Source organism: Anser anser, assembly GCF_964211835.1.
Source record: "Anser anser genome assembly, contig: HAP1_SCAFFOLD_327, whole genome shotgun sequence".
In the NCBI taxonomy this organism is placed as follows: domain Eukaryota; kingdom Metazoa; phylum Chordata; class Aves; order Anseriformes; family Anatidae; genus Anser; species Anser anser.
The window spans coordinates 60,016-83,933 of record NW_028153767.1 but is presented as its reverse complement, the minus strand read 5'-3'; the positions used below and the strand labels follow the sequence as shown (position 1 = coordinate 83,933).

Genomic DNA, 23,918 nt, shown 5'->3' with positions numbered 1-23,918 from the left:
TTTGTTCCACAACTGCTTGAGTAACACCCAGAAATATGCATGAACATTTATCTGATGATAGATGGAAATGTTTTACAAATACTGTATTTAGTAACTGATTCTCAACCATTCCAACTTGTTATCAAAAGTCTGAAGAACAGATGATGGCACTGTTTGTTTCTCCTCTTTTCTGAGCTTTCTCCTAGCATAGGCCCCGATTCTGCAATTAACAGGATGAAAGTGCACCATTGTGCGGTTATTAGCTCAGTAAACTTTCTGAAATACTACACAGCCAAAACAATTTGCTCTATTTAAAGTGTATGCTGTATTTGGATCCTGTATGGTACCTTTGGAATAAAGTAATAATCAATAAAGAACAGAGATTTTACTCTTTCTGCAATGTTTCCTTTAGTACCTTTTAAAGGAAACCAGTACAAAGAGAAAAAAATATATAGTTATTTGAACAATAACAATTAGTTTATGAGCTTAATTTTCAGAGTTAATCTTCCTAGCTATACCAAAAACCGCATCTCTGATTACAGCACGTTATTTAATTGAAGGTGTCACTAAGGAATATATCTCACATTAACATTATCTCCTGTACCTTTATTCATCCTACAGTTTCATTTGCTTCTCTGCTGATTCCTGAGTCAATTCTTTATTTTGCCTAAGTACAACTCATTCTAAACATGTTCACTGAGATTATCATTTATTCACGATGCAGAAGGATTGTCACAGTGATAAATAGTGGTGTTTTCCTTCTCTATGAGTTTCTAAATTAATTATTTGAGCTGGAAAGCTCCTCTGATTTAATTTCTTCAAACAAAGATTTTATTTATAGTTCATGGAGAAAGTACAGAAAAAAAAAAAAACAGATTGGAATCTACAGTTTGAAAATCCAGGCAAAGTGCTTGGAATGACTGAACATTCTGAAATATTTATCAGATGTGTGTCTTGACTACAGTCAAAGGACAAAAAAAAAAAAAAAAAAAAAAAACATTGAATACATGGAATTAGACATTTAAGAATTTTGTGGATCTCTCAAACCTCTTGCAATCATAAAACATACTAACGTGTTCTAGTATTTCAGAAGGCAATTCCTAATCTAACTGTGAATGCCATAAATAAATAAATAAATAAAATTGCATATTAGATAAACAATATAATTCTGGCAAAACTTTTTGTTCTCATTATTCCTCCTGTAAGAGAATGTAGGGAGAAGGATGTGGAGGGAGGAAATCTTTCAAAGGTCTTAGAAGTGATTACAACGTCTTTGGTAGACTATAAGGAAAATATAAAACCTGGCAAATTTGAAATTCATGGATATAACATCAACACCTTCAACGATGATAAAAGTTATCTTTTACAAATTGAGATAGAAAAAAAAAAGGAAAGAAAAAAGTGAAGAAAACTATACAGGGAAAAAAAAAAGTAAGTTCTCCTAACAAATTTATATATAAATGCAATATAATATACATATAATATATAATGTATATTTGACCCTTTTTAATTTAGAATAGTTCAGCTGGAAGAGCAAAGATCACAGTATCACAGAATTGTAGGGGTTGGAAGGGACCTGGTCAGGCTGGAGAGTTGGGCAGGAAGAAACCAGATGAGGTTTAACAAGAGCAAGTGTAGAGTCCTGCATTTGGGAAGGAACAACCGCAAGTATCAGTACAGGCTGGGGGATGACCTGCTGGAGAAGGACCTGTATCAAGCCCAAGATACATTTACTTGCATGTCATTTCTGAAATTTTTCCTGCTTCAGTAATTTAATTTTAAGAACCTTATTTTTTTCACGTTCCAAGTCAGAGGCCAAGCAGAAACATGCTTCAAGGGGCAAGCAACAGACAACGCTGATCTCATTTTGATAAATTCCATGATTAGTACCTGAATCCTCTTTAGTTTTAAAATTTGTTTAATTACTAATGATTAGGGATAGAAAACTTTATAGCATAGTTATGAAAGATGTCTTTTTAAATAAGAAAATCTTTGCTTCAGAGCTAAGCACTTTTTTTTTTTTACAGGAATGGTCATTTAAATTACAGTCAAGGGGAAGGATCAATTATTGAATCATATTCCTCATATTAAATAAGCTAAAAAACAAAAACAAAAACAAAACAGCTGAGATACCTGTATGAGGAAATGAGCACCATTTTGAAGAAATGCATCTTTTCTTATTGGTATACTCAAAGTATGATGTGTTTTTCCTTCTGGAAACAGGAGGATGCTGTTTCTAGACATATTTAGAATGCCATCTTTTGCTCTCTCAGGATCCAGAGCTCCAGCTGGAATATACAGTGCAGTATAAACTAACTGCACATTTCCAACTGTTCCTTTCTCCCTTACAAAACTCAAGGATAAAAAGCGTCCTGTTGGATTACTTTCAATCTTCTGATTCTCCAAAGGATAAAACTTTATTACGCCATAAACATCATCGCTGTCCTGAATGTAAAACAAAAGCTGCAAAACAGAAAACAGCATCACTTACTCAATGCTACAATTAATATACACCACAGTTTTCACGTTTTCATGAAAGTATGTCCTGACTGTCATCATACATTTTTATCGTTAGTGAATTGGCACTCAAGAAAGAAATCAGATTGACAGCCCCAAAGTGTTGCTTGTGCACAAGCAGCACACCACTGATAGCAGCAACTTTCCTGCTATGCCTCATCTATGTCAGAATGAGCTTTGAATAACTGATTTTTGGTTCAGCAGCCAAAGTGAATAATTTGAATATATTTCAGACTGTGAAAAAATCATTTAATTCACCAAATTCATTCCAATCATATGTTCAAAAAGCAAAGTAGGGACCTGAGTCACAGAATTGTCAGTAATGCTAATTACCCCTTATTTAAAAGTTCAGAGGTTAGTCTTAATCACTAAGCCATCCTCTTGAAGCTGTTACTCTGTGTAAAACATTCCAGTACCTACAGCAAATAAGCAAGTGAAAATAAATGCTCAACCTTCTCTTAGCAAGCAACCAATCAAGATAGCAGTTATGCAATGATATTTATGATGGGAATATTCTAAGCTAAATGCTACTGCATTAAATAGGTCTGGCCTTATAAAATATGTTAAGCCAAAGACTTTGGATGTGGCTCTTTATACTGAGAATACATCAGCTTGCTTCACTTAAACTCAAGCACAACTACTTCAATTTAGCCAATCCACCAAAACTGGTGGATCCTAATCCTAATCCTACTCCCTAATTATTATCTATCACCTCCTCAAAACAAGTTCTGAAATCAAACTTACCTCAGATGGTTCGCTGACTTCTGCGCCTCCCTGTATTGTATGAGCTAAGAGCTTCAGAAGATAGGGCTCTGCTTCTTCTGGTATGTTATCATCAATAATGGTCAGTGAAAGTGTGACCAGCATCTGTCCTTGATCAAAATCTATCTCCCCGGTCTCTGGAACAAGGTCTGCAGTCACAGGTGACAGATCACTGCTATTTCGAGTTATGACCCAGGTCACAGAAACATTTCCATGTGTTCCACCATTTCTTACGATCGTGATCCCTTCAAACCTGTGGTTTTGAATGAAAATAAAAATCTGTAACATGCAATTATAATTAATATCGGTTTACTTAGCTATCTGTTCCCTGGAAGATTTATACTGACTTCAGTGGAATCGATATTAACTGCTGCTACTGACATTTGAGTCAGGACTTAAAATTTGTGAAATCATACCACAGAAGTAGACTTTTCTCAGGTTGCTTATTCATGAGATAATATACATAAAGACATGAGTAATATATCTAAAGACATTAGTTAAAATTTATTTTGTTTACAGTAAGAAAGATACTGAGAAGAGGAAAGTTGGCATGTTTATATTTTTTCTCAGGAAAGATGTTAAATTTCAGAAAACTTTTTCTCAACTAAATTTCTACACTGTTTTATGGACTATATCAAAATACAATTGTCAGGCATGAGTGTTTAAATAATGATTTTATTTAAAATAAAGTGACTCAACTATTTGCCTATGCACTGAAATATAATTTATCAATATTTGTGATTATGGAAATGTCACGTTTCCTGTATCTGTGTATAAGAAAGACAAAAAAAAAAGTGAATATTGAAGTGCTGGGCTCTACATACTAGAAATTGTTCATAAAATCATAGGTTGATACATTACCTCTTTCTCTGGGGATGAACCACCATCACTAGCTAGCAGTGGACATTTTTACTAAAACTGGCAATATTGTATAGATATTAGTTCTGCTTGTAAAGATTTGTGTGGAGATTTGTTTTTAATTTATCTGTAAAATTACATGTATTTAACTTTTTTGGAAGTCTATGGGTATTCAGTACTTCACAGAAGACACTCACCACCATTTTTTAACCAGAGACTGACTTTAAATACAGTATAGACAAAGATTTACTGGGAAAGGAAGCCTGAAATATATTTTCCACTTGTATGAATGGGTGTGTGGCCGCATCACAACTTCACTGATCCATCTTTTAGATTAAGGGTTTTTCAGTATTTTGATAATGTCATTAAATATTTACAGTTCTCATATATAGTTCATAAATATTAAAATACTTCTGCATAATTAGACATTTTCTCCCTTGAAAATTCTATATCGTTTATAATAATTACACAGTAGGTGATTTCTATATTAATTTTTCACTACTGATTTTATAATTACTGTCAGTGAAATCCTAAGGATGCTTTACAGTGCCAAACAAATCCCTTAACATGACGAGATACTGTTTGAAGATCTGTAGTACCTTGAAATTTGGTCTTCATCAATGATAACAGTTTGAGTAAACAGGATACTGTTGATTGAAAGCACTCCATAGGGTTTATCATTTGGTTGGATGGTGACGTGAACAACAGATGGATTAACCAAAACAGCATCTCCCTGTAACGTGTCCTTAAGGAGCATAATTTGGAAGGTCTCAGCAATTTCTGGTATGGCATCATCAAGGATCTTGAATTTCATATATACTTCATGAACTAGAGGTGTGAAGACAATAGTTGTATTTGGCTGAAGATCTAGGAAGTCTAAATTGAGCTGCGCGTGTGCTGTTGAATTCCCAGTTATGATGGTGTAACTGACGGAGACTTCACATTCATCAGGTCCAATTAATTTTCCACTGTCATCCTTACCACGAATCACTTGAATTGTGAGCATTTCGACTTCCTCAGGCACCATGTAAGTGCTCTGAGCAAATCGCACAGGGCTGTCATTTTTCTTAATATTAATCTGAACAGAATTCCTTGTGGTGTTGATTTCAGCCCCTCCCTCCACACTCCTGAGATGAACAACAAACAATTCATCATTTTCAGGTATCTGGAAAAATAATAGTAGCAACAGGGTGTAAGTCCCATTTCAAATACATGCAGAACACTTACTTAGAAATATGTTATGTATATTTAGCAATAAAGGGAAATAATATAAACATTACAACCCTTTTCACATTAAAATAAACAGGCAAAAAGAAACTCGCTTGCAACTTTGAAAATCCCTTCTCAAAATTGAATGTTTCCATTTTCTAAGACATACTTCTATGCTATGGAAATATGAAAAAGTGGGAAAAGACAAAAAAAAAAAAAGGGCAAACAAAAACTAGGCAAGAATCAGATGAAGCTCTATCTTTCCAACTAGAGAGTGTGAGGAGATCCAAACTCAACTTGTGGAAGTTGCTCTGCTTGGACACAAGTGTTCCTGACAGTTATTTAGTCTGACATCTTTATTTGCTGATGTTAACACCATTTTACATCTATGCATGCCTGAAAGAACAGAGGAACAACATATGAACACAACCTACCTTGGCCCTTTTGTTCCTATTCAACGGGAAAAAGAACAGTTCCTACTTTCAGACAGACTCACATTCCCAGCACAGCTTCAGTCACAGCTCTGAGAATGTGCTTGCTGATGCTTATCTATTAATTAGACTTTGGCATTTCTACATGTGGTTTGTTTAGAACTGCACTTTAGTTTTAGCTCTTTAGTCTCTAATAACTGATGCAGCAGACAAAAAAGAAGGGTTTATAAGCCTTGAATTGCAGAATTTAATATTTTTTACTTTATATTATTACATTTTATTCCCCAGTCTTGATAGGCTAAGTCTGTTTAACTGGAAAATATCATTATTTTATTAATACAGAGAGATTAGAAGGAAATATTTAAATATTACATAAGATCCTCACATCTCATTCTTGTTGTGGACTCTCAGAAAAAACAGTATTATTTGCTTCTGAGATAAATTCCACAACAAAATTGCTTATGTGTTACTAATGGCATTGCTTTGTTATAGGGCTGATGAATCCTTTCCATGTAGTTCTGTTTACTGAGCAAAAAAAGTTCAGAATTCCTTGTGGTCCAATATTTCTTCTCTTTTTACACATTTGTTAATTGGCCACCCTTAGATCCTGTTTCAGGGCACAAAGGGTATGCACGCCGCTGTCTTTGTAGCTGAGGCCAATTTTGTCCCTTGTTTGACTTGTGGCACTTAAACTTGCATAATATTATTGACTGATGCAGGTTGTTTGTTTTTTTTTCCAGCGTGAGATTTGCAAGCTCTCTGTCACCTCTCTCCTACACTACTATTTCCTATTTTATCTTATTAAAATTGATGTTAACTTACGCTTGTTTTAGTTCACTAGTTCATATACTGTCTTGCAGTACAAAAATACGCATTTGACAGTCAGAACGTACATGCCATTTTAGTTGCAGATAAAATCTTAGTATCCTACATAAATAAGGCATTGTGGAGCTTTCAATTACATCATGATTGACCAATAAATACATGAGTCAAACTTCGAATATAATAGTATAAATGATTTCCAGTGCTGCCTTGCCTCTTTAATTTTCTCTTAAAGTTGCAATTATACTTAAAAAGGAAACCTGCACAGGAAAAGTACTATAAATGCAGAGCTGTGGAAATCAGAACTGCAGTCCCCTACCTTCTGTAAGGCTGCACAATTCAGAAAAATACTTGTTTCATTGGTTTCCCTAACTCAGATCCTAAAAGCTCAAATTAAGTTCTGACAGTAGTGTTACTGGATTCTTGTGAACTCTATCATCATCATCATCAATAAAGGTTTTTGTGCAAAATTCATCTTTCACATACACTTGTGAAAGACTTTCAAAGAGTGGAAAGACGTTGACTAGACACACCAAATACAGATCAAACTTTTAGAAACAGAAGTTTGAGAGCATTTCTCAGAATAAAAATAAATAAAATCACATCCTCCCAAGAGAAAAGACCCTAATAATTTATTTCTGTGTGTAAGTCACTGAAATATTACATTGAATTGGAAAGAGATGTTTCTACACTTCAGCACCCCAGGTTGGCACAGCCTCTTAACACTAGAGTATCAGTAGAAATGTGGAAGGACATTTTTTATAACTAAGAGTAAAAAGGAAACAAGCTGCTTTACAGTTCTGTGCTCACTTCTGAGACACACACCTTTCACCATTATTGTTTTCTTATGAATTTCTTACTAAGTTGTTTTGCATCATATATACTTATTTTGATGTCTCAGTTTTCCCTCTTAAGCTTATTATAAAGGAAAAGAAAAACACAAAAGAAAAGTGCAGGTAAGAAAAAAGGAAAATCACAAGTTGCAAATTAGAAGAATGTTTTGTTTACTCTGAGATAAAAAGAAAGCCTCACAACCTATGAGTTATGTTGTGGTTTTTTTTTGTTTTGTTTTGGTTTTTTTGTGTGTGTGTTGTTTTTTTTTTTCAATTGGCCAATCTGAAAACAGAAAAATGTTAATTATCACCTAGTATTCATGCTTTCCACAAGACTGCATGTTTGTTTCAGGAATCTCATCTATTTTTAGGATTTTTTCAAATATGTTTCTACCCTGAAACATATTTGAAAAAAAAAAAACCACAAACAAACAACGACAAAAAATATTTTTGAATCTGCCTTTTCCCTGTGAATCTTCAATGTGTAATATTCTTTCTTTAGTGACAAAGATAACATGTCTGCTCAGCCAGGATATGCACATAAACTAAAACTATTCACTGATGAGAATTAAAGAGGGAGCTTGGAAAGAGTAAAAATAATAGACCAGAGAGCCAAAATTTAACATCACTTCATCAAATAGAACTGCTTTTAACCTTATTTAAGCCAAGCCTTTTTGTAACTTATTACTCTAAGTCTTTCCAGAACTTCAGTTAACCTTCTACGTATCAAAGCCTAAGATGAAGTCAGCTTGTTCCTACCTGATCATCAAGCACTGTTAAATTATAAATCAGCTTTGATCTCCCAGGTGTGAATGTAATATTTCCCTTAGCTGGACTTAGGTCTTCTTCAGCTGGGTTTGGACCATCTTTTATCTGCAAAGAATTGATTTGTCTGATGAGAAGTCTATAAAGCAGGAATACAAATCCAGTGCAAGTACAATAACCAATATGCAGTGTGACTTGCATAACAAATGACTATCTGTTCAGCCATCTCCAACTTACAACTTACATGAACATTCAGTTGTGAAAATCTGCTCTTTTCTGGCAGACAGTGTAAGTCAGAACAACCACTCTGAAGAAATCCCGTATTTCCAGAATAAGAGGAAGAAAACTACTTCCATATAGGCCTATGGGGACTCTTTAGTATATTCTGATGCATAACTGACTCTTTCATATTACAGAAAGGATATTCATGCAAATTCAGTTTGAATCAATAGTATTTCATAATAAATTCCAAGACAAAGTAATAGTACTTACTGGTTTTGTGTCCCTTCTATCTTAACTTGTGATATTAAAGATACTAAATTTAACAGTCAAACTCAAAATACTACAAAGCCTCTTAAAGGTCATATGGGATTTTTTGGTTTTAGAACATTTTGTAAATTATTTTTCAACATACATATATAATGATGTGAGACAGACCTAAGTAATTGTCCAGAGAGTAAGATTTACTGTACCTTAAAACAAACATATTTGCAAAAAATTGCACAGAGAATCATATTCAGTACTTTAACTATTCATGCTATATTTAGTATTAATAAAATCCAGTGCAAAGCTTTTCTGGTTTTGACAGGTCTAGACTAAAGCTTTGAGGTCTAGATTAAAGCCTTACCCTATAGGACCAGGCAACTAGTACAGAAATATCTATATGAAAGATTTTATATATAATTTTAAAGTAAATAATAGAGTCTGAGCTAGATAAGAAAAAGAAAGCAATGAAGTCAGTAATTGTATCACATTCAAATCACATATGTAAATAACAGGATAAGTATTCAACATGATTAATTATTTCAAAAGCTTCATTTGCAGGGGATTCAAGATAGAGATCAAGATACAGATGATTATAGATACAGAAATTCACCAAATCCTGAGCACTCACAGTTCAAAGTTGGGATAATCATTAAAGACTCACGTGAATATTTGTATGTAAAATAAATATTTTTTAAAAAAATTAAAAAAACTTAGATAAGACACTTCTTACATACTTAATATGCATTATTTTCTAGTAATACATACTGATGTTGCCTCACGTACCTTTCTAAATGACAGAATATACTCGGTTTTCTCTAGTACCTCTTAACGTTAAACAGTCAATTAAACAGTCAGATAATTACAGTATTTTCTATATGACGGTTAATATGAATCCCTTTTATGAAACAGATCTACCTAATGTAGATGTAGGTATTTTGTCCTTCTTCCCCTTTTGTAAACACTTCAATAAATTATGATTACAGCCTCTCAGTTTAATCCAACAGACTACTGTATGAAGTCTTTTGGATAAACTCACCTCAAAAGTTATGACGACCGTCCCATAGGTTCCCCTCTCTCTAATTAGAGTGAGCGGCACAAATTCATTTCTGCCCCTGGGCTCATTCACTGTGATTAAGGCAGACTAATGAGGAAGAAAAGGAACAGACAATCAGACACAGATCAAATATCAAAGCAGAATGAAGAAACTGTTACCATAGAAATATCAAACTCCCACAGACAAGTTAATCCAATCCGCAAACCAGTCCACTGATGGCATACATTTCCTAGCAACCAATTAGTTCAGCTAATGAAAACCTTAAAAGATTTCAGATAAAAATGTATCACGTAATGCAATTTGTGTGTTTTTGTTGTTGTTGTTGTTTGTTTGTTTCTGTAAATGAACATAGTCAACATACACAAAGCACTGACATATCATCACTGGTATTTTTAGGAGCTCCTACACCCATTAAAAATAGGTTTTCACCATCATGAAGTCGTTTATTAGATAGCTATCTATAAATGTACTCAGGACAATCATTTAGGTCACTGGTCACTTTTTTAGGCTATTGTAGGTAACAGATTTTGAAGATATCCACAAATCCCAGAAGCAGCTTGGCTTAGTACTGTGGCTCTAACATTTTCTTATGTTCTTATGTTTTTTCAGAGAAGTCCTATACAAAATTATATTGTCAGAATGCTGTCAATAAGGCATAGCTACTCGTTCTACTAATACAACCTCTGTATTATTGCAAATATCATCTGCTGGAGTAACAACAGCATCTTATCCCAGAGGGTGTTATAAAATGCATATATTATGACAATGTTCCCTCAGTAATTGGTAATTAACCCTACTGCAAGAAGCTGTGCCTGCTCTTCAGAGGAACAGGTTTATATTCAGAAGCTACTTCTTTGTTTACATGCTACATTTCAAAACTGAAATAACAGTAGCAATAAAAACAAACCAGATGTAAATTATACACTCAGGTAGAGAGTATTTATACATCCAAACAAGTCTGGAATTTTAACTGTTATAAATTTCCAATAGAAACAAAAATAATATGTCAGAAATACATGCTTATAGATTTACTTCCTTTCATTATCCTTTCAGAAATAAGCAAACTACCCACATTAAAGCCAGAGAAGACTGAAGAATATTCAAACCTGGATGGAACTGGAACTGTTTGTGTGACTCACAATAATCAAATAGTCTTCTTCCTCCACTGCAAAATGTTTCACACGTCTGGTATCCAGAACAGAAAGAGTCTGTATCTGCAAGGGAAATATGAGGGTGACTATGTTTATCTACATATGTATATAAACAAATACATTTTATATTACATTGTATATAGTGAGAAAAAGTACGCATAGAATGTTAAGAATTCCAAAATTATGTATAAAACTATACATGAAATAGCTTTTAAAACTTTATATTTTATATATATATATATATATATATAAGCAACTAATTTACAGAATTAACATAACTTATCATACATTTTCCAGAAAATGTTCTATGACTTGATTGCTTGAGAATTTCTTCCCCCACTTCCAAGCAGAGCTACAGGCTGGGAGATGAGTGGTTGGAAAGCTGCCTGGCCGAGAGGGACCTGGGAGTATTGGTTGATAGTCGGCTGAATATGAGCCAGCAGTGTGCCCAGGTGGCCAAGAAGGCCAACAGCATCCTGGCCTGTATAAGAAGCAGCGTGGCCAGCAGGGCTAGGGAAGTGATTGTGCCCCTGTACTCGGCTCTGGTGAGGCCACACCTCGAGTACTGTGTTCAGCTTTGGGCCCCTTGCTACAGGAAGGACATGGACGTGCTCGAGCGAGTCCAGAGAAAGGCAACGAAGCTGGTGAGGGGTCTGGAGAACAAGTCTTATGAGGAGCGGCTGAGGGAGCTGGGGTTGTTCAGCCTGGAGAAGAGGAGGCTCAGGGGCGACCTTATCGCACTCTACAGGTACCTTAAAGGAGGCTGTAGAGAGGTGGGGGTTGGTCTGTTCTCCCACGTGCCTGGTGACAGGACAAGGGGGAATGGGCTAAAGTTGCGCCAGGGGAGGTTTAGGTTGGATGTTAGGAAAAACTTCTTTACCGAAAGGGTTGTTAGGCATTGGAATGGGCTGCCCAGGGAAGTGGTTGAGTCACCATCCCTGGAGGTCTTTAAGAGACGTTTAGATGTTCAGCTTAGTGATATGGTTTAGTGAAGGACTTGTTAATGTTAGGTCAGAGGTTGGACTAGGTGATTTTGGAGGTCTCTTCCTACCTAGACAATTCTGTGATTCTGTGATTCCCAGGTAATCCTCCCTGCACCCTCAAATGTAAATATATAAAAAATACAAACAATGTAAACAACTAACTATGACAAACTTACATCACTGAAGTTATGTAGTATTTTAGGACACAAAACTAACTCTTGTCACACAGAGTGCTTTTTTCTAAAACATGGCCAGACTGGAGGACCTCCCTTGGTCCTTGCCAACCCATACTATTTTAAGATTTTAAAATTAAAATCGATTTACCCACAACAATCTGTGTCCAGCCATGAATGCATACACACTGTTGTTAGAAGCTCCCTGTGTGGCTCCTCCATGAGTAACCACAAGGTAGGAAGAGGCTCCAATTTGGAAAGACACACAACTTGTAGGATTCCACATACTGAAATTCTGCAAGAAGAATAAAAAAAAAGTAAGATTGTGACTTAAATTCCTTATTAACTAGCATGTCTGGTGTTCAAAAACAAACATTTACCTCAACAGGAACAAATACTCCTTTCCACTGGTAGACAGTAGAAAACAAAGCTGGAGGCATACGCAACAGAACACCGTACAGGATTTCTCTTGAGGTAAAGAAACACCAACCAGATGCTGATTCTTCCACAAAACTTTGCAAGACAGATAGGACACTGATACCACCCCCTGCAATATAGTAAAAAATAAAATAAAATAAAATAAAATAAAATAAAATAAAAACACTATTTACTATTATATTACTCTTGATATCTTTTCTAACCCCATTCCCATTATTTACCTCCCAAAGCCAGACCTAGTATGAGAAATGATGAAGTTGTGTCTTAGTATTTGTTATAAGTGTATATAAATACATAGAAATGTTACAATGCTAAGGATATAATGAGAGTTAAGCAGTAAATGTATTTTTCATTCATTACAACTGCACATGGAAGACATATAGGCAATTTGAGTCTGACTCATAATAATTGATCTTGGAATTTAGCTAACAAGAGAATTAGCTAGATAGCAAGTAGTAAAGAAAAAAAAAAAAAAGACAAATTACAAAATGTTCATGTTTTGTTCCCCATTTACAACATGTTCATGTTTTTATTCCAAGACGGTCCCTAAGCACCGTCTTGTCAGAACTAAACTCCAGGAGCTAGACTCTTGCATGTCACATGTCATTTATACTGTGTTAGAAAGATCCTGAGTTACAAGTAGTACGGAACAAATTTTATTACACACACACAAATAAATAAATAAATAAATGGCTAGTGACAATAATGTTCATATTAGCAGCAAAGACAGAAATAGAGATTACTGAAACTGGCAGAAGTGGCTGATGACAAGGTGATTCTTAAGCAGCTAAAGTATTTTATCTACTAAATCTTACATAGGAAAATATTAACTGAATTGTGTCTGAATACTTGAATTTACATTCCCAAGCTACATCTCCTGTATGCTTGGCTACTCTCTTACTATCTCCACTTCTACAAAAGCAGTGGACATTCTCTGTAAAGTGAACGTACTGATGCCAAATGCAGTATCTGATGATGTCTCCCACTCAACGCTCACAGAAACGTTAAGCCCATTACTCCGTGAAACTTTCAAATAAGCTGTAGTGTTGGCTTCTTCAATTATGATGAAATTTGTCCTAAATGTGAGAATCATAAAAATAAGGAAAAAATTATTTTATAGTATATTCATTGCTGTAATAAAAATAAGATTTTTACTGTACAATTCCAGATGCAGAATATACAACAGAAATAAAAAGAAAATATTAATAACAGGTTTCAGTATCTGATGGACTGGTAGCTACATTAATTAGGGTTTCCCAATGATCCTTACTACAATCATGCAAAATCATAGGCAATTCAACAAAATCTTTAAACAGACTGAAATTTAAGTATATTAAATTCACGTAATAAATGTTTAGATAATATTATTATTAAATATTAATATAAATTATTAACTCTAAATATCAATGTATTAATAAAATAGCATACATACATTTTTTATTTAAATAGTAAATTTATTTAATCTGTATGGTTTCAGCTGAATGGTTTTTAAAAATGGCAGTCCATATGTGTCACTTGCTTCTGAAAAACAGCCTTCAGTGAAAGTATATTTTTTACAGGTTTAAAAATGAAAGTAAATTATAAAACGTATGACTTCCTGGACACTGATATGAGGTTTGGAACTTTTAACATGGAATACTATCAGTGGAATATGTAGGCACTAGTGAAGTATTAGTTTATAAAGAAAAATAATAATAAATAAATTGAAATTTTGGATTATGAATAGTCCTTTTTATGCATTTTTCTACTCTTTTGTTTAGCAGTAATAGTATTTCACAATACCTTTCAAAGTTACAGATTTACAAATTGGGTTGCTGAATTTCTTTAATGCGATCCATCAAAAACAAAATTGTAGAGAAATATTATCTCTTTGGAGTATGAGCAACTATCTCCTTTTTACTGATCAGTGTAAAGTACCTATTTCCAACTGTATAGATGCTGAAAAGCCCTAGTGGAGCCTGGTTTTGTAATATTGTAATCATAGTTTCCACTCTCGTGCCTAGTCTGGCTCCTCCAGTTGGATTGAACAGGGTGACAATGAAGTGCTCATCCATTTCTGGTTCTTCATCTAGTACCGCAGAAATATGCAGCGTCTGATAACAAAACAAGCATACAATGTTATTGAGACATGATAACAGATGATGACACAGCTCTATCAGAATGTGCTACCTTTTTTTTAAATTTATTTCACTATAAGGCTTTGGATAGCATAGCAGGAGAAGAGCAGCTCATGAAGCTGGAGAGGACAGAATTGAGGCAAGCTCAGACTGAGTTCAGACTGAGGTTCTAAAGCCATCCATCTAGTGGCCTCCATTGGTGCAACACTAAGATGAGCATATTCACTTTTCGTTGTTGTTGTTCTCTTTTCTTTCTTTTCTCATCCTATGATCCTCTGAAGTTTTTGATCCTAATTTCATACTTTTGTTCTCTATTTATTCCATACATTTTTGGGTAGTTTATACTCACAACACAGCTATAAGTGTAATCAGTTAAGTTGGTTTTAATTTATTTTAGTTGGCAGCTAAGCTATCTTCAGGGAAACAGGGTAATCTCACTACTGGTGCTGTCAAGAAAGAAAAGGAAAAGGAAAAAAAAAAGCAAGAATAGTGAGAGATTTGAAATACTCTTTCCTCTCGATGCTTCTTTCCCTCTCCTACACCACTGTGGATGAAGATCAGGTCTTCTAAAGGCAATCTCAAACTAGCAAAGAGCAATCTAGAGAAAGCTAAGTGCTTCACTTTCATTTGGGGCTCACTGTCATCCTTCACACTACTCAAACAAGCAAAAAATTTCATAGGTACGCATAGCCTTGCTGTACAAAATAAAAAGTTAGTGATGATGCATTTGGAAATAATACAAAATTTACAATGTTTTATATTTCTGTTCATTTCCACAATAAACCATATTTACCAACTATATTAAGAAGGCTCCAACTTCTTATAGATCTGCTGCATTGTGATTCCAAATGCATCTAAAGGCCAGAAATTGAAAACCAGTGTTTCCAAGAAAAGTTTGTCTCAGTTTCTATCCTATTGCCTGTAATATGCTAACACTAGCTTCACCAGCTTTACTGGCAAAAATAAATAAATCGAATTGTGATTAAACCTTAGAAGAGTCAGGATTCACAAACTTAAGCTAGTTCATTTTGTAGCTGACATTCTTGTGAGGACAGTATAGAGGCAGTGAGCTTAATACTTAAGTTATTTTCCAATCCTAAGACAGACAACTGTTCTACTTTTTGTATTTGTTGCAGCACATTCTGTTTAGTTCAGACTAACTAAAATGTTAAATTACAGAATGGGATTTTTACTTTGATCTTAACTATTAGGCTTGCAAATTATCACTTTAATTTAAAGTAAGTTTGCATTTCAGCTATAGATTGACTACATAAAAAGAACTGTTCCAAAGCACACATGAACGTTATCTATAGTGTACTGTTTTCAATTTACCTCAACCCTTACAAACTAAGAAACACCTAAAGATGAGCCCATTTAATTTTCACACACTTCCACATCAGATAATAACAGGAAATCAGTCACAGCTCATGACTCAATTCACTTTATGAATGAAAGAAGTAGAAAAAATAAACAGAAGATAAAGCACAGACATTTCTGAAATCTTTCCAATATTTCCAAAAAAAAAGCTTCCTAGACTTCTCTGGTAATAACTAGCATATTACCTTGAACCTGACTCCCTCTTCGAGCACAATATATCCTTGAGAAGGGGTCAAATCCATTGTTGCCTCTGAAGAGTTAATCTCACTTACAAGATACTGAACAGTCACAGTGCCAAATATTCCCTGAGGTGGTTCTCTGATAATATTCAATACTGCAACACTTTCCATCAAATGGATAGATGTTTGCTCTCTCAGAAAGAAGTGATTGCTGTTATTGAATGACAAAACTCCATGGCCATCATCATTGGCAAGTATAGTAATTGTAGCTTTTGAAAAAGAAATAATGAAAATATTCTTTGGTTAACATAGTAAAATATAAATATACATATATAGTAACATAATACATAACATAAACACAAATACATTCTTCCTTTAGTGTGTATATAATGCTTATGTGTCCATGACATTACCTGAAGAGAATGGGAAGGCATTTCACTTTAACTAGGAAGATCTCTAGACAGGAAGAATATAGTCTCTCCTAGAAAAGGATTATGAACTCTCTAAAAAGACCTCAGTTCAGTGAGGTAGTACACATTGAAAAACTCATCTTCGTGCTTTCTGATTCATTGCTTTACATATAAACTTTTTAATTGCACAGATTTCACAGGGATGTTTCAGAACCTTCCAAAGGAGTATAAAGATTCACCATAGCAGGACAATGGTGCTTTCTGAAATATGATTATTCAGAAAAGTGGAATTAAAATGTGTGCCACAGAATTCTAAAGAAATGGAACATTAAAACTAAGTTTTACCTGTTGTGTTCTCCCCTAATTCCAGCCCCAGAGATGGATTTGTTAAAATTAACTGGAACTTCTCATCACCTTCAGGAATCTCATCATCAAAAATCATGACATCAACAGATTTATGCCTTTCTCCATCAGCAAAAAAAAGAGTCTAGCGTTGAAACACATAAAGCACCGAATACTTACATCAGTTAATATCACACAGAAATTTTTGACTACGGTAAACAGAATTCTGTGAAATAGGAAGGAAGGGAAAGCATAGGAAGAGCCATATTCTCTGTTCCTTATAAACTGATTGAATCAGAAATATAAAGGTTCAGCACATTACAGAATGAGGACAAGAAAGAATAATTTATTTTGAAAGTCCTGTTGCAAAAATAGTCTATGAAAAAGTTTGTATGTCTAATCAAAATTAAATTTGAAATCGATGTTTGAAAGTTTACATTTTGCTTTATATTAAAAAATATATTTTTAAAAAAGAAATAAATAGTAAGAATAAGAATATTTTTATTTCATTCTATTTAGATTACCAAAGCAACTGAAACAAGCTGAAACATCTAGCATCACTACTGATCATTCTGCAGAATAATCAAGAAGATATTCTTTTACGGAAGCTGAAAGAATAAAAAGTACTAGATTTAGAGTTGCTTCTTACCCTTGAGGTTACATTAAAATCCAAACCCAGCTGGGCCTCCAAATTTTGGGCATAAAAAAATACAGACACATTGCCATATGATCCTCTGTTTCGGTAAGCCATTACTGTCAGATTCCCATGAGATTCACTAACTTCAAAACTAAAATAAAAAGAATAATTCTCAATGTTCACTGATTATGTTCTTTTGAAAAAGATAGTACATTTTTATTACATTTTCACTCTGAATTATTCCCTACATTATAGTTCTCTAACGCATCCTTTTTACCTTTTTTCTCTTATCTAAATTGAATTAAGTAACATGAGGTTTTTGTTTTGTTTTGTTTTGTTTTTTGCTTACATGAATGGTGAGGCTGGAAGAGTTGATGCAGGCTGGGGAGGTTAGGCAAATTGGTGATATAAAAGGACAACAGTGAAAGTAGTAATAAGTAAAAGAATTCTGATTAGATGAATAGTGAATTTTTGTTTTCAGTGTGGGAATCCCACTTTCTAGTTCAGCTGAATTGAATGATTACTTTACCATCTCAAAGACATGGCCCTATTTTTAACAGGAGTTTTACTTTTAGAAAGAAAATGGGCAACACCAATCACTAATTGGCACAGTAAGTTCTTCAAGGAAGATGAGACTTACTTGGTACCTTCCCATTCAATTACTCCTCTTACACCATCATTAGCATCGATAACAATTTGAGAAGCTAAACCTTCCACATCTAAAAGGCAAAACAGAAAGACAAAAATTAAAGAACAATAAAATCAATTTTCTTGATTTTCAAGAATCACAGAAGCATTTATTCAATCGGTACTAATATTACAGTGTCTTTACAAAAAATGTGTAGGAGAAAATGGGAGTGGGCAAGATAACTGGAAAGAGTCCTTACTACTAGAAGTGCAATAATGCGTCTTGAATTAGCACTGTAATATTTAATAATGCATAAAAAAAAAAAAGACTAAGGAAAATGTAGAAAGTTAAACAGCACATAAAACATTAGAAAATAATAAAGTCTAGATTTGCGATGGAATCTTAATTTGTCTTCACTATAAGTGTTTATTACAATGACATTCAATATTTTGCATTTGCCATTCTGAGTATGAGAAAGACAATGAGGAAGAATAATAAATGATTCAGCATTTCATCTTCTATTTGTGCTTCAGTGCCTCATCATACATTCTAATGGCACACCTCAGATTTCACTACAAATACACAACTATTAATTTATTTGTGGGGTGTTCACATACTGTAATATTCTACTGCTCCATAAAGACATACAGGTATTTACAATTAGCCTGAAATCGTAATTGAATACACTGCAGTGTGAAAAACACCAAATAATAGGTTAATGTCAGAAAAGTCTACTAACTTCAGAGACCAGAACTTTACAGTCAAAACTTAATACTTCTCAGAAAATAGGTTGTTGTTTTTCAGACAACCGCACCACACAACTACCTTAACTTACTTGTTTACTTTTTATAAACTTCAACTTACTTTCTAAAACCAAATTGACTTCACCGAGTCTGCCATAAGTATATTATGTTTAGATCCATATACATTTTTCCATCAATTCAGATAAAACTGAACAAAAGTAGAAGATTATTGCCATGAATCTAAGCCTGTCACTATGAGGTAGAGATGACGATGAGCAATAGCTCTACACAGACAACAGAAGTGTTACTGAGGTTTACAAATCCTGAGGGAGTAATGGCAATCAGAGACATTTCTGCTTCACTCCTGCATTTTCTCATGTCACCCTGAAGTCAGATCTGTTCACCCAGGATCTGTAAGAGTTTGCTCACAGACACACACGCGGACACACGTATTTGAGTCAGGCTATTTCTTCTACCAGAAGAATTCACTGACATGTTATGTGAACACATTTTTTCCTTATGACTTAAAACTATTATTTTCTCATTGTAAGTAAAGCTGACCCAATGCAGTGTCACATCAGTGTTAAATGGTCATGGTTCAAGGAGACAGCCAAAGAGAAAGTGAGACTATACAACACTGTTTAGTTTGGATGAATCTTTCATTCTTATATGCTACTCCTTTCATATTTTAGACTCAACTATTCACAAATCAGCAATGAGTCTTGCAAGTTACCTTTCAATCTGTAACGAATTAACTCAGTCACTTCTATAAGCATGCAAAGAAAAGGGAAAAGAGTCAAAGAAGATGTCTGACATTATATAACTAGTCTTTAGTACCACAGGATAATCCAACAGTTCTTAAAGCTAATGACTACTATTCTACTGAATTCTGAAGAAGCAAAATGAGAAGCAGACTAAGCAAATAATAAAGATCATTGCAAGAGTAGGAAAACCATAAAATATGTTTCCTAAAAGTGATAAAAGAATAAAAACAGACTTTTTTAAAAGAGTGAGCAGAGTAGCCACATAAAGTTTTTTTTTTACTTTTTTTTTCCATTTTGTAGTTTGTAAATGAAAATCAGATGAAAAAATCACCAATAAACTTTTCAAATAATTGTCCTTTCCAACTGATAATTACTAACTCCTCTACGAAAATTAATTTAAATTTTCCCAGAGTTTAAAAAGCAAGAGATTAAGTGTAATAATAAATCTATTTCATATTCTATGATGTTTCTTCTAAATAACCATGTCTCATCTCAGCATAGTTGGTAAGTAAGAGGAATAATGGTAATCTCCCAAGGTAATATAATATAAACCATTAAAAAGGAAAAGTAAAAATAATTTGCTATAAGATGTTTTTACCTAGCTTAGGTGGGGATGACGTTGAATGGTTCATGATGAGTTCCACTGAAGTTAAATTAACCAAGAAGAATTCTTGCACCTCTGGTATATCATCCTGCAAAACACAAATACAGTACATCCTCTTCTCATTGTCCTTTAAGAAACTTCCACAGAAGTCACCAAAAAGGATCACACAACAAGTCTCTAATATTACTGTGACACTAGAATTCATTTTTCTGTTTTCCTGAAATAATTTTATTGGGTCTGAAACTGATTATCGTGGAAGAATTAAGTAAGACATTATATATCATGAAAAAGATCCTGTGGTGACGCTAAACTATTCTTGCAAATAAATTACTGACCGATTTTAGAGGCATGTATCTCCAGCAATGAAAAAGTATGAGCCTGTAGCCAGCCATGAAGCACACTGTTCTAAATACTACTAGATAGTTGGTAAAGTTTTAATGAGACAACTTTATTACCTTTAGACAGAGGTAGAGCTGCTTTCTGTGACTATTTGATCCCTTGTGATTTTAATATTAAGATTGAAACCATCTTTCTAAATGATAGTGAAATATAACACAGGGCTTCAAATAATGGCTGCAAGCTTTAGTTCCCAAAATATTACCCTTTTGAAATCATACAGAAAAGTACAGAATTAAAGGGTTTAGAGGTTACCTCTAGAATAGTAATATTTATGGCAACTGATGTTTCTCCTTCTTCTAAAATCAGTGAGCCAGAAGCAGGTACATAATCAGCTCCTGGTTCAGCCACAGTCTCTTCTGTCTGATTACTTACAGTGAGCAATCCTGTAACTGTGGCATAAGTAACATTGATAGTACCTGTTTAATTTGTGAGGAGAAAAAAAAAAAGAAAAAAAAATTGTTTTTCAGTTCTTATATAATGTTCACTGGAATGGATAAAGACAAGAGATCAAATTCTCATCCACAAAATAAAAAGACTAACTGCAAAACAGAAGGATTAAAAGAGTTATCCAAAGTACATTGGAGCTAGTGTACCTTTGTTACCGTTATCAATATGCCTTCAATTTGACCTTTGCTGACTTGTCTGTCTGCATAGGACTCAAAAATCATTGGGTCCAAATGCATCCAGAAATTTGAAGTTCTGTGGACCATAAATATGAAATTGCTGAAAGACTAACTGGGACATCTCATGTACCATTAATATGAGTTTTTGCAACAAGGACACTTTTTGGGAATGACAGATATCTAAGAAAGGCTCTAAAGACAGTGCTGGGAAACACAGATTAATAAATCTAGATACTTTCCTGGGTAGATTGACAAACTTCAATAGAGAACAAAATTAGGGGACACATGGATAAATATTACCAAGCAGAAAAGTTATACATTATAGTTTTGAGAATAAAGCCACCTCTCGCTAATCTGGTAGGGTAAGTCAAGTGGCAAACATAAGGAGTATGAACCTGAAATAAAATGATAGATGAAATTAAAAGCTGCTCTATATGAAATAAAATGTAAGAGATAAAAGAGTCCTAATTAATAAATAAGTAACGATGCTTATTTTAATTCAGTGAGAGATCTTGCACTTACTATGAACAATTATCTTAAAACATTAGTTTACTGAATAGTGTTCAAAGAGTACACTAGAGTATGGACTGGTATTAAAAAATAAATGGAAAAATAGTGTCATTAAAATGTCTCTAAAACTCTCTGGTGTCTCCAGATCTTGAAAAGCACTGTAAATGTTACTTCATTTCAAAACAAGTATGGCAAAAGAAACAGCCAGATTATCACCGAGGTGTAAATATAGTCCAAAAAGGCAAATAGGAAATTATTATACATGTTTTCTCACAACATAAGTTGCTATTTTCAGGCAACAAACACAAGATTCATTTTTTTTTTTCATGAAGCACACTATTGTATTGTAGAATTGAATACTATATAGTTTAAAGGATGTTAATGGATAAATTGATTCAAAGAGGAATCAGAAATTGTCAGAGGAGACATAAATTGAATTCAATGGTCTGGACACAACTTTTTCCATGTGACATTCCTAAGGTGCTGACTTCCTGAAATTCAGAGAAAAAATATGTGGGATGTGTGTACATGTCACTTTTCTCATGTTTTTTATTTTTTCTGAAGAGACTAATGCTTTGAGACAGACTCATTAGACAAAAATATGGTAACCTTAATAGCCACCTGATTGTTACAGCTTTCAGATCCCTTGCTGTATTAATGAGGATTATGACTCTAGTAATAAGTAATATTTAGTTTCCAAGTCTGCAGAAAGAAGCTTAGAAGTTCTGAAAAAAATACCAACTGTAACAAAGATTTTTCCAAACTTTCATTATCATGGCTTTTATTTGCCTAATGATAAGCAAAACAAAACTTCCTTTCTCTTGGAGTTGTTATACAGACCTAGAGATCCAAATTCTCTGTTAATAAAAAGCTGAATTGTTTTGTTTTCTTCTGGGATTAAAACCACCCTGGATGTGGAAGCAAAATTCAAAATTCCATGTGGTTCATCACTAGCTTCTACTGTTAGAACAGCTTCATATCCTTGACTATCCAAAACAGCAGCACCTGTAGAAGAAACTCCTGCAAGAGAATCAGTGGACTGCAGTGAATGAAGTGTTATGCAACTAATATTTTTGTCTTACATTATTGTTAATATTACATTTAAATAACGTTCAGTAGCCATGCAAATACCACGAAACCAAAGCTCACTGAAGTATGTGGATGGTGTGGGACCTACACACATATATATACTTACATTCTATAACAAATAGAAACAGAAACTTTATGCATACCAAGTACAAAGTCACAAAAATGTATTAAAAAATAAGAAAACTTAACAGGCCAGTGCCAAATATCAACTTCCCTATATTTTAAAAGGAAATAAACCATTTTCCCAGGAAGTACCTCCAAAAGCTTAAAACTATATTCCACTTCACAATCATTACATCAATAAACTGATATGTTTTCCAACTATTGCTTTGATGAATAATTTTGCTCATCCCGTTGGGCCACAGTGACTCTCGGAAGTTGATAAGGCACCTCGCAGCAACACAATCCATGTCAAGTTAGTTTGGTGTTTGGACATTAATTTCAGTTTGAAGAAAGGTATTTCAGAACGGATGCAGTTTAAGGCTTCTTTTCTCACTATAATTTTAATGGCAAGAATAAAATATTCTGACCACCTTGAATTCAGGGACAGATCAGTAAGTCTGCAGCTTGACAAGATTGTTTAAAAAGATAAAAATATCTGCATGTTTCATGGCAACTCTATCCATGACATATTAGTAAACTCAGTTTGCATTAAGATTAAGGGAAGAAACAACCATTGAATTAAATAGGCAGAGTTAAATCAGGATTGAAAACCATTTAAGTGTATTTGTGGAGACACGGTGGGATTTATATATACATACATAAGGACCAAGCCTATTTCAATAAAATGTTAATGAACTTTGCGTACTTTGCACCAGCTGCAGTTTGCTCAGTCCTATACCTCCAAAATGAAATAATAAAATTAAAAATATTATATTATTAAATGGTATTTTTAAGATGTAGCTGGCTATAGTTCTGCATTACCTTCTGTTTTGATGTTGTATAGGATGACTTGGTATTCTTCTTTTTCTTCAGGAATATGGTCATCCAGCAGATCAACATACAATGTTGTATTCAACGTCCCCTATTTGTTTT

At 33.9% G+C, this 23,918-nt stretch overlaps 2 protein-coding genes across 2 annotated transcripts in view; both read right to left on the bottom strand.

The window, feature by feature from the left end:
- Positions 1 to 740: 740 nt before the first annotated feature.
- On the bottom strand, positions 741 to 10,151 carry LOC310891515 (adhesion G-protein coupled receptor V1-like; the record flags this gene model as incomplete). Its single annotated transcript, XM_083853790.1, has 6 exons — positions 741 to 2,442; positions 3,241 to 3,511; positions 4,716 to 5,281; positions 8,171 to 8,284; positions 9,699 to 9,803; positions 10,146 to 10,151. 6 exons carry the CDS (start codon positions 10,149 to 10,151, stop codon positions 2,062 to 2,064), a joined length of 1,443 nt encoding a protein of 480 aa, XP_083709916.1. The 3' UTR covers positions 741 to 2,061.
- Position 10,152: 1 nt separating this feature from the next.
- LOC310891514 (adhesion G-protein coupled receptor V1-like) overlaps positions 10,153 to 23,918 on the bottom strand; it is a gene marked incomplete at its 5' end in the record, with an annotated part of 72,717 nt that continues 58,951 nt past the window's right edge. Inside the window, 12 exons of the mRNA XM_083853789.1 lie at positions 10,153 to 12,318; positions 12,404 to 12,570; positions 13,413 to 13,537; positions 14,379 to 14,554; positions 16,141 to 16,403; positions 16,890 to 17,031; positions 17,536 to 17,674; positions 18,164 to 18,242; positions 20,257 to 20,350; positions 20,914 to 21,077; positions 22,635 to 22,814; positions 23,808 to 23,907. Of these exons, the coding sequence (XP_083709915.1) occupies positions 12,160 to 12,318; positions 12,404 to 12,570; positions 13,413 to 13,537; positions 14,379 to 14,554; positions 16,141 to 16,403; positions 16,890 to 17,031; positions 17,536 to 17,674; positions 18,164 to 18,242; positions 20,257 to 20,350; positions 20,914 to 21,077; positions 22,635 to 22,814; positions 23,808 to 23,907 (1,788 nt within the window). The remainder of the gene's footprint in view (positions 12,319 to 12,403; positions 12,571 to 13,412; positions 13,538 to 14,378; positions 14,555 to 16,140; positions 16,404 to 16,889; positions 17,032 to 17,535; positions 17,675 to 18,163; positions 18,243 to 20,256; positions 20,351 to 20,913; positions 21,078 to 22,634; positions 22,815 to 23,807; positions 23,908 to 23,918) is intronic.